Source organism: Phoca vitulina, unplaced genomic scaffold, assembly GCF_004348235.1.
Source record: "Phoca vitulina isolate PV1807 unplaced genomic scaffold, GSC_HSeal_1.0 scaffold23, whole genome shotgun sequence".
Classification (NCBI taxonomy): Eukaryota; Metazoa; Chordata; class Mammalia; order Carnivora; family Phocidae; genus Phoca; species Phoca vitulina.
This window is the reverse complement of record NW_022589726.1, coordinates 14,292,516-14,302,805: the sequence shown is the minus strand read 5'-3', so window position 1 is coordinate 14,302,805 and position 10,290 is coordinate 14,292,516. Positions and strand designations below refer to the sequence as shown.

Genomic DNA, 10,290 nt, shown 5'->3' with positions numbered 1-10,290 from the left:
GGCCCCGCAGTCCTCAAAAACCAGAAGGCCCCTTCTGCTGTGCCCCAGAACTCTGCGCTCCTGCCCGCCCTTCCGTCTGTCGGCCTCACTTCCTGACTGGTGAGTTTCAAACCCACAGCCTGGGACAGCACTACCTGCTGAACCTCCCACCCCCTCTAGCGTTGGCCCATGAGCTCTGCCAGCCAGCCCCTGCTGTACGTCCTCAGCCAGGTGGATGGAGAGACCTCAACGAGCGTCCCAGGGCCTCCTGTGGGAGGTGGCTAATTAAGATGGGTGTTGGTGCTAGGAAAATGTGCCAAGCCAGGCCCCAGGTGCAATCCCAAACTCTTGGTGACCTACAGATTCATGCTCAGTCTCAAACTCTGACAGGAATGTATACACACTTGGTCTCTCACCCTAACAGCCCTGCATTCCGGCTCGCAATTGTACTCACCACCCACTCTGTACCCACCACATCCAAAGAGCTCGTATACCTACATCTTGCTCCAGAACCCTTCTTCAGTCAGCTGCCCCACTGTAACCACCTCCTGCTTATAAAGTTCAGGTAGTTATGGGGAGAACAGGTTATGGAGGAGAACAGCAACTATAACCAGACAAAACCACCATGCTCTCTCAATTACTTTCATAATAATTGTCTGTAACAATAGTTTACGACACACTTTCAAATATATGGTCTTTATGACAGGCCCAAGGGGTGCAAGAAAGGAAGCCAAAGTTCAGAGAGGCCAGTAAGAGGTGAAAAAAAATCTATGGAAATCTATGGGTCTAGGTCTTTTTTTTTTTTAGATTTTAATTTTAAGTAATCTCTACACCCATCGTGGGGCTCCAACTCACCACCCTGAGATCAAGTGTTGCACGCTCCCCTGACTGAGCCAGCCAGGCACCCCTGTGAGCCTAGGTCTTCTGATTTCAACTCTGATACTCTTTTTCACTATACCACCCAAACAAGATGCCTGCCAACGAGTTCCCCTTATCTCTAATACCATTGTCTTGCCCTTGATTTCGGACCTGAAAGAGAAGAGGGTAGACGAGGAATTAAAGGACAGAATGAAGATGCAGGGGGTATGCGGGGGGTGTGTGTGGCTAATTTGATCTAATCACTTTGTTTCAGGACTCAAACCCTTCTGGCCCTGCCAAATGTCTTTTCTCCTGCATATGTTCTTGATACTAATTTATGAAGGATAGGGGATTATAACTATGTGACTATTTGTATAGTTGGAGATAAGGGAATTGGGGGCTGGGATTACCCACTGGAACTTATAGCCTGACGAAAATAACTAACACTGAGCGTTGACTGTGTGCCGGGTACTGTCCTAAGCATTCTGCATATATTAACTCATTCGATTCTCACAACAACCCAAGAGGCAGGTGTATTGTTATTTATCTCTATTTACAGATGAGGAAACAGCCACAGAGAGCCAAAGGCTACACAGCCAGTAAGTGGCAAAGTTGGAACCCATGCAGTCTGGCAGTTAGACTACTGCTTCCGCAGTCATAGAATCTAAGTACATACAAACTGAAGTCATCCTGTGGGGTTGAAGGGAGGTTTTTTGTTTGTGTTCCCATTACCACTGTTTCTCTTGGGGGAAAGAGGAATTATGCCTTTTCCCATATCCATGAAAAACATTTATTCAATACTAAGCATATTGATCAACCTCTATGCCCACCCCCGTGAAAATGTGGAGACTCCTCCTTCCCCTAATATTTATTCATATTCCTTCACATTCCAGACCTCTCCCTTGGACTTTTTTTTGTAAGCCCTGGATCAGGCACGTGCTCTGAAGATACCGAGCACACGCATGTCTGCGCTTGTGGCTTTGTCATGCACAGGAATGCCCTGGCTCGAAGCAGCTGTTCTTCACACTTAATTTCTAGCATATTCACACCCAGTTAGGAGGGGATATGGAAGAAGAAATGTGTACTAGCGGACACACCTGCAAATGTGTGACGGTTTGTTGGATGTTACTGTGCCCAACCCGGGCGAAATAGCTCGATGTTTTGCTCCTCTGGGTGTTCCCGAGTGTGATGCAATAACAACAAACAACGGCGTCATCATGAGATCACTGCGGGACAAGGGGAAAGGGGCGGGGAAGAGCGCTCCCTCGAGGGGAGGAGCCCTTTCACCCTGCCCTCGAAGCCGCACCTCTCCCTCTTCCACTGGGTTTCTCCTGAGCCTCCTCCCTCGGATTAGCCCTCTTCCAGCGGCGGCCACAGAAAGCTCCGCTTTCAATCCGGGGAAGTTTAGGCTTTGCTCCTTATGAGAATCTATGGAAGCCCTACCCCCAGTTTAAGTTTCAGCCAATAAAAAACCTAAAGGAGGGGCCGGCAGGCGGGTCAGTGACGCAATGCAGACTGATTGGCATTCAGGCCACCGACGTCCTGGATTAGCCCCGAGTTTCGCCAATCCAGAGGCAGGGGTGGGACGGTGCAGGCGCAGAGGACTGGGTTTGGCTGGACTCGATTTAAAGAGACAGAAGCTGTCGGGGTCCAAGAAGACGGTCCCCAAGAACCTCCCCCCAAGTCCTTGGGACCACTTGGGTCCCCAAAGCTGGGGAGATGGTTTGCGGTGGCTTTGCCTGCTCCAAGAATGCACTATGCGCTCTCAACGTGGTCTACATGGTGAGGTTTTGGAGGTGGTTCGGGAAGCTTCAGGGTGGAAAGAGGAGTGGGGAGAATCTCTAGGGGACTTCCGGTGGGAAGAGGGGTGTACTGGGGGTTCCGGGAAAATTCCCGAGAACTTCCGGCGAAGAGGGAATTCCAGGGGACTTCCGTGGGAAGAGGGGAGACTTCCGGTGACCAGAGGGTTTGTCTGGGGGTGGGGGCGGATGAACCGAGGGCTGTGGGCATAAAGGCCCATTCCGCCCTCCTGGGAATTTGTTTCTCCCAAAATAGAAGTAATGGATGAAGCTAAAGTTTCCTTTTTTATATTCATAGACTACTATCCCTGCTGCCCCCACTCCCATCCCAGCCATCCTGACCTCTGGTGGGTGCATACACCTGCTGTCCTTAGTTCACACAAACCCAGATCTCCTTTTTTGTCCCAAGACTCCCTGTAGGGCTTTTGGCTGTGCTAGAGTTCTGAGATGTAACCTGCTCTGTTTCCTGTAGCTGGTAGGCTTGTTGCTCATTGGAGTGGCTGCTTGGGGTAAGGGTCTGGGTCTGGTGTCCAGCATCCACATCATCGGAGCAGTCATTGCTGTGGGAGTCTTCCTTCTTCTCATCGCGGTGGCTGGACTGGTGGGTGCTGTCAACCACCACCAAGTACTGCTATTCTTTGTATCCTGACCTTAAGTGGGTTTCTTGGGAGGGCTGAATTGGCTAGGAATGTTTGAGAGGGGTAGACTTGAGGGATCTTGGGGACAGGTCTCCTGGTCCTGCCCTATACCATACTTCATGAAACGAGCTGATGACTTTGTTTTCAACTAACACAGCTATATAAGTTCCATGAACAGATGACAACAGATGGTTATTATAGGTGCAACATAAAGGAATCTAGGACTTTTTTTTTTTCCCGTAACTCTTCCTCTCAGTACATGATCATCCTTGGGTTGGTCTTCATCTTCCAGTTTGGAATCTCTTGCTCATGTCTGGCTATTAACCGAAGCAAACAGGTAAGTGCATGTCCTCTCAGCTATTTGCTTTTTTTCCTCTACCCTCTAACTCCCTCCCCTCAGTCTGGACCTCTTAGTAACCCACTACCAGACTCTTCAGCTATTTGCTTCCTCTGGGAAGTCTGGGTAATTTTCCATGAGTATTTTCCAGAAGAACCCAGAGGTGGATTTTTATCATTTTCTGTATAATACACCTTTGTTCCTGAGGGATGTTGACTGACTTTGCTGGAATAGGGAAATCGAGGCACTTGAACTAAGATCACGATATAAGAGCATTCTTAAGGTTAGCAGCATCCAATAATTTCCCTCTTGCCTATATTCTCCAGACAGATGTCATTAATGCTTCTTGGTGGGTCATGAGCAACAAGACCCGGGATGAACTGGAAAGAAGTTTTGATTGTTGTGGCTTGTTCAACCTCACAACCCTGTATCAACAGGATTACGCTTTCTGCACTGCAGTGAGTTGGTGCAGAGGTGGGGCTGGGGGCCGGAGGGTAGGAAAGCTGGTTAAGGACACTGTCCAGACGGGCAGATTTAAGAGTTTGAATGACTGTCTCTCTCTAGCAGCTCTCTTGCACTGGGGCCATGTGCTGAGAGGGCGGGAGGTATGGATACAAAGGTTAGAGAATTAGTCAAATGAGATTTCATTCTGTAGGATACTGATTAGAAACTAGTAAATAATTTCTGGGGCCCTTCACCACAGGTGTCAGGATAGGGCAGCCTAGCAACTCTGCATCTTCTAAACACACACATACGTGTTTTATCCTCAGATCTGTAAGAGCCGGAGCTCCACATGCCAGATGTGTGGAGAAAAGTTTCTTAAGCATTCAGATGAAGCCCTGAAAATCCTGGGGGGTGTTGGACTCTTCTTTAGCTTTACAGAGGTAACATTCTTCAGTTCTCTCATACATACACCCTTTCTCTGTCTTAGCTCCAGAGATTCAGAATTGCTGATAATCTCTTTCCCTTTGCTTTTTACAGATTCTTGGTGTTTGGCTAGCAATGAGATTTCGGAATCAGAAGGATCCTCGAGCTAACCCCAGTGCCTTTCTATAAGACTCTAGATCCTTCTGACTTCTCTCCTGTTCTCTATCCTCCCTAAGCTTTTTTTCCTCCCTTAGGGAAAACCTAGGGTCTGTAGCCCTTTTTGTTTGAGAAAAAGGAAAGGCCCTTTGCCACATCCCCCAAAGATGACTGAACAGCCAGGCTGTATGCCTTGACATGTTTAGTGGGAGCAAGATCATAAGGAATAAAGAACAACTTCCTCCCTCTCTCCCTAAGTGGATATGGGAAGCTCCTGGGAGGGCATGAGATGGGATGGGGGTTGGAGTCATTCCTGGCTCTGTTTCTCCGCTTTTCCCTTCCACATGCCAGACCACCTCAACACATCCTGGCCTGGCTCCAAGGGTAAATCAGGGATGGAACCAGGGAAAAAACCACCAAGAACTCTTTCTTACACTAAGCAGGACCCGGTGTGGGGAAGTTCAGTGAATATAAAAATAAAAGCCACTTAAACTCCACATTCAAAGAAACAACGTAAGTGCCTTTTCTTTTGCCAGTTGAGGGGCTCCGCTTGCCTACATAGACCCTGTGACCTAGGGAGAATCTTTTAAGATTCTATAGGAAAGTGCCATCTTCCAAATGGTTTTTCCCAATCCCCAAATGGCAAAGCCCATGAAAAGAAGAAACATTTAAAAAAAAAAAAAAAGACCGTATTTCTTTGTTTTCTTTTGTTTTTCCTGTATAAAAAAGATCCCAATATCAAGATAGGAAAGGGGAGAACAAGGGACATACCCCTTGGTGTACGAAAATAAGGGGGCAGGAGAAGGATAAGCCTCAAAAGGGTAGGGGGATGTCATTAAGGCAGCAAAATATTCTCATAAAAAGTGGGAGGAGGAGTTTCCATAGCCTCAGAGATGAAGGCCGAGATGGCCTTACTCAACTGGGGGGCTCTCCACTCAAGTGTTCAAAGGAAGGGAAATGACAGCTTCTCTTCTCTCAGTATTGTTGCGGCCACTCCACTGCTCACTCTGGGTTACCTTCTGCCTTTTGTAGATAAGAGTGCTGCAGGGCTCGGAAGGCAGAGATTCGCTTGTGTGGGTTAAAAGTCAGCATCTCCTAAGATGGGGAGGCAAAGATCAAAAGACCATGAAGACCAAAAAAAAAAAAAAAAAAAGAGAAAGACTTGCTCACCCCCAACAATACCCAGGATGGGCTCTTTTTCTACATCCCTCTTTGTGGATGGCCTATTCACAGCAACAGTAAAAACTAGCCCATCCACCAACCAACTCTTAGTAACCGTGACGATTTGGGTCCCTTATATACTGCTTTTATTCCCACCCCAACCTCACCCTGTGCCCATGCCCAAGCCCAGTACCAGCAGCAGCTGTGCTCCAGATTCCTCCATCTCAGGTACCACTGACTGCACTGGACGGGGCCCTCGGGGGGAAAAGGCTCCTCGGGGGAGAGACACATCTCGGGGCCAGTCATCCTCTGGGGGCAGCCCGATCAGGCTATGGGGAACAGGAGAGCTCTGGTCAAGAGGGTCCTTTTCCAGTCCCCACCTCCAGAGGCAGAGCCAATTGCCATCCGGGGCTCAGCAGAAAGAAGATTCAGAATGGAAAGTTCTTTTCCCCATGCTGGTCACTTACTCAAAGATTTTGCCTAACTGGTCAGCTTCAGAGTTTCCACAGAAGAGAGGCCTAAAGTGAGAAAAACACAGGTAGTAGTCATTTTCAAAGATATGGTAGTGGAATAATTATTGCTACTGGCTCCAAACAGAGGGTGCGGAGAATATAGGGATGTGAAGTTCCTAATTCCAGGACATTTCAGAGTTTCTGGTTAGGAACAAAATGGTCAGTAATATTTAAGTGAAAGAATACGCAGGGAATGGATGTGGCTTATGACTAAGAGATTTGGGAAACTCAAGAGAGTTCAGGAGACTTGGGTCCCATACTTGCGACGAAACATCTCTGCGAAGATACAGCCAACGCTCCACATGTCCACGGGTGTTGCGTATGTAGACTGCAGAAGAACTTCTGGAGCACGGTACCAGAGTGTAACAACCTGACCAGAATTAAGAAAAGTAGATGAGAACCCTACGGGTTACCATGAACTACAACTGCTTGACTAAAGTCACGAAGCCCATGACTTCTCAACTGCTATGGTCAACCACTCTCCTACCCTCATCTTTCTACTGACCACAGGTGTAAGTGCCATCTGGTAGCTGTAGATTCTGGCCAGGCCAAAGTCAGCCAGCTTGACTGTCCCACCACTAGTCACCAGAATGTTCTCTGGCTTCAGGTCTCGGTGAACGATGCAGTTGGCATGAAGGAAATCTAGGCCTCTTAGAAACTGGCGCATCAGATCCTGGTTTGGAAGGGGGAGGAACAGAGGAACTGGAAACTAGGTACCATACCTGAAATCACAACAGGTTCTACTACAAAGGTCTCAATGTACCTTCTCAAGTGTCTACCCACCCTACTCACCTTGATGGTCTCCACTGGCAAACCTGGTGGGGGTGCCTTGTCCAGATAGGTCCTCAGGTCTTGGTCCACGTGCTCAAACACCAGGGTCACTTTGGTCTCCCGGTCAGTTCGGGCGGTGGCACAGACGTCCATCAGCCTGGCCAGAGCAAATGGTCACTCACTGATCAATCCCTTTGTTCCCAACATGGCCTCCCCTATTTCCTCAGGATCCCCACTTCTCTCCTGACCACCACTCCCCACCTATAAGTTGTCTTTTCCCCTTTACTGCCCACTCCTAACCCTCCACCGTCTCACCGGACAACGTTGGGATGCTCAAAAGCCTCCAGCCGCCTCAGTAAGGCCACCTCACGAACTGTGCTGATGGGAAGGCCCCCTCCAGCACCTCCTCCATTAGGGACTCTCACACTCTTGAGGGCCACGAAGTGGCCACTGTGGGGATCACGGGCCTTGTATACCGTTCCATAGGCACCAACACCAATCTCAGCCACCGGCTCATATCGAGGAGTAGCCATTCTCAGATCAGAGGAGACCCTACAATCACAAAGACTCCTGCCACCGAAAATCCCTTCCAGAGTTCAGATGGTATGAGCCTGCAGCAATAAAGTGACTCCCACAGAAGACATCACAAAGACACCACCACCACCATCCCGTCCCTTCCCCAATCTTCCATGAGGCTGGCCCCTCAGGTAACACAATGACTCTAACCCCAACCCCTCCAGCCACGTGAAGCCCTAAAATAAAAAATTCCTTTTCCTTTGGGCCCGACCATCGCGCCCCGCACAAGGTTCTATCTCACACGACACACCCCCTGCATCGAAGACCCGACATCCAGGCCCTAAAATTACACCTCCCTATGACCACAAAGGAACAAATTACACCCTGCCCCACTTCCCGCCCTCGAGCAACCCTTCCATAACTTGTCCGCGTAGGCAGCCGTGGAGAGCGAAAACGGTCCCCATTCCTGGGAAGGGGCTATGCTTACCTCACTCCGTGCCGGGAGCTGCGGGGGCGGCCCGTTATCGGGGCCCCGGAGCCAGATCCTGCGGCGCCATACACTCGAGCTCTGTCCCGGGCAGCTGGACGCTACGGGCCCGACCATAGACACAGGCCGCAAGCTAGAGCGGCCCCCTTACCCCCACCCTCACCATGTGACCAGCTGCCAAAGAGGCGCGCGGAAACTGACGGGGCGGGGCGAAAGCCGGACGTTCGGAGCACGTGACGAGCCACTCATGCGCAGAGGGGTACCCAGGAGAGGCTTTGACCGGGAAGGGGGCGGGTAGGGGAAAGGGGCGGAGGGGGGAAGATGGCAGCCACGTGATCTGTTGCTATCACACGTGACCGCTCGACTTCGCTCTGAGGAGCAGAGGTGTGGTTACGCGGCGGGGCACGTGACTGACTGCCAGACCCTGGCGGGGTTGGGGGGGCGGGGGAGACGAGAGAGGGTGGAGTCCAATGCGGTGCCATGGCAACCTGGGCCACCCAGATCCCAACTCAGGGCTGCAGGCCGAGCCTGAACGCTTCTCCAGTCTCACTACACACTGCACGTCTCTCACTCTCCATATGGTGGTCAGGGATCGGGAGGATGGGACGGGGGTCGAGAGGTGGTGCTGTAGCCTTTCCGCTTCCCTGCCAGGGGAAAACATATTCTCATTTGTGTCTTTGTTTCATTCATTCACTCATTCAACAAATTTTTACTGAGTGCTTGCTTCCTGTGTGCATGCAGAGTTTTTTGGGTGTCTCCGTCACTAGCCCTTTAAAGTTGTGATGAGGCTGACTGTAAAGATGTAGCCAACAGTGTGGTCGTATAAAATAGTAGACAATCCCCATTTGAGGGCAAAACTAGGATTAAAGGATTGATGGAGGGTAGATTAATGCAGTAATCCGACAGGAAGAGTGTCAAGGTAATGCCCTCCCCTCTTCTAAATTCTACCCCTTCCTGGTAGTGTTAAAATAATGCTTTCTGGCAGAGAAGTTATCAATGAACAAGAGACAGGAATACTTAACCTTTAAGCTTCTTTCCAACACTTAGATGCTATGATATATGTGTGTCTGTATATGTGTATATAAGTGTGTGTATTTTACACGTTATATATAGATGGATAGATACAAGAGTGAGCATGTGCAGGGAAGTTACCTCCACCACCGCCTCGGACCATGGCATTGCATGAGAATGATTTGTGCTCTTCTACAAATCCTGTGACTCCTTGTTTGGGGTCATTCTGCTTCCCTCTTTTCCCCAGTGCAAGCTTTCTTAGCCCTTGCTCCTGGCCAGAACACAGACTTTTCAAAATAGCCTCTGCTCACAGACACTTAGGTAGACAACAGACAGGTTTCTCTGACTTTCCTTGTCTTTTTTTTTTTTTTTTTTTTTTGCTTTCCTTGTCTTACTGGTTACTGGCTCCAACTTCTTTTTTAATCTCCTAAGCCTTTAGGGGAATGGGACTACGGAGGGAAGGGATCAGTATCTCATTTGCAAGAAATTGTCTAAAATCTGAAACCATTTTATAACTCTATTTGCCACTCCTTCCACTTTTTAAAAAAAAAGATTTTATTTATTTGAGAGAGAAAGAGAGAGAGAGAACAAGGGGGGAGGGGCAGAGGGAGAAGCAGCCTCCCTGCAGAGCAGGGAGCCTGTCACAGGACTCTATCCCAGGACCCTGGGATCATGACCTGACCTGAAGGCAGATGCTTAACCGACTGTGCTACCCAGGCACCGCCCGCCACTCCTTCCACCTTAACTTCTATTCTCCTTAACCATCTAGTGGAGGATGTAAGAGCTCAGGCTTGAGATGACTATAAACCACACTCCAGGGCAAAATGGAATACAGGTAGGTACAGATTCCCCCTCTTGCATTCTGATAGTTGTAGCTCTGGGCCTTTGCTGGCAAGGGCAACTGGGACACTGGAAAGAAAAACCTCAAGATCTAAACTGGCTCAGGGGCTTCTGAGGTGAATGTTTTATTGGCTCTCTTGCTGGGACTGGTTGGTTTATAAACCTTCTGGCAGGCAAAGTGAGTTTGTCAAATTTCTTTCCTACACCAACAGGGTCCACTTCAGCTTCACCTTCCACAGCTTACTGTCTTTAGAATAAAAGTTATCCTCTATGTTGCCTTGGGTTCCAGCCCCCTGTGTGATTCATTCATCCATCCATCCAAAACATTTGAATACTTTATAAAAGCATTACTCTCCTT

The 10,290-nt window shown here is 49.2% G+C and overlaps 2 protein-coding genes across 4 annotated transcripts; one reads left to right on the top strand and one right to left on the bottom strand.

Annotated features, from left to right (window-relative positions):
* The first annotated feature begins 13 nt into the window (after positions 1 to 13).
* On the top strand, positions 14 to 5,314 carry TSPAN31 (tetraspanin 31). Of its 2 annotated transcripts, none has more exons than XM_032420479.1 (6): positions 14 to 99; positions 3,109 to 3,276; positions 3,531 to 3,611; positions 3,938 to 4,069; positions 4,382 to 4,495; positions 4,593 to 5,314. In XM_032420479.1, exons 3-6 carry the CDS (start codon positions 3,534 to 3,536, stop codon positions 4,665 to 4,667), a joined length of 399 nt encoding a protein of 132 aa, XP_032276370.1. In that variant the 5' UTR covers positions 14 to 99; positions 3,109 to 3,276; positions 3,531 to 3,533; the 3' UTR covers positions 4,668 to 5,314. The 2 variants fall into 2 exon arrangements, with proteins under 2 accessions (XP_032276370.1, XP_032276369.1); XM_032420478.1 differs by lacking the exon at positions 14 to 99 and adding an exon at positions 841 to 2,619 and having other exon boundaries at positions 4,593 to 4,855.
* A 10-nt stretch (positions 5,315 to 5,324) lies between these two features.
* CDK4 (cyclin dependent kinase 4) lies at positions 5,325 to 8,319 on the bottom strand. Of its 2 annotated transcripts, XM_032420476.1 has the most exons (8): positions 8,082 to 8,319; positions 7,394 to 7,630; positions 7,100 to 7,235; positions 6,813 to 6,980; positions 6,568 to 6,677; positions 6,263 to 6,313; positions 5,989 to 6,124; positions 5,325 to 5,729 (listed from the first exon to the last, which is right to left on the bottom strand). In XM_032420476.1, exons 2-8 carry the CDS (start codon positions 7,609 to 7,611, stop codon positions 5,637 to 5,639), a joined length of 912 nt encoding a protein of 303 aa, XP_032276367.1. In that variant the 5' UTR covers positions 7,612 to 7,630; positions 8,082 to 8,319; the 3' UTR covers positions 5,325 to 5,636. The 2 variants fall into 2 exon arrangements, with proteins under 2 accessions (XP_032276367.1, XP_032276368.1); XM_032420477.1 differs by lacking the exon at positions 6,813 to 6,980 and having other exon boundaries at positions 8,082 to 8,295.
* Positions 8,320 to 10,290: the final 1,971 nt, after the last annotated feature.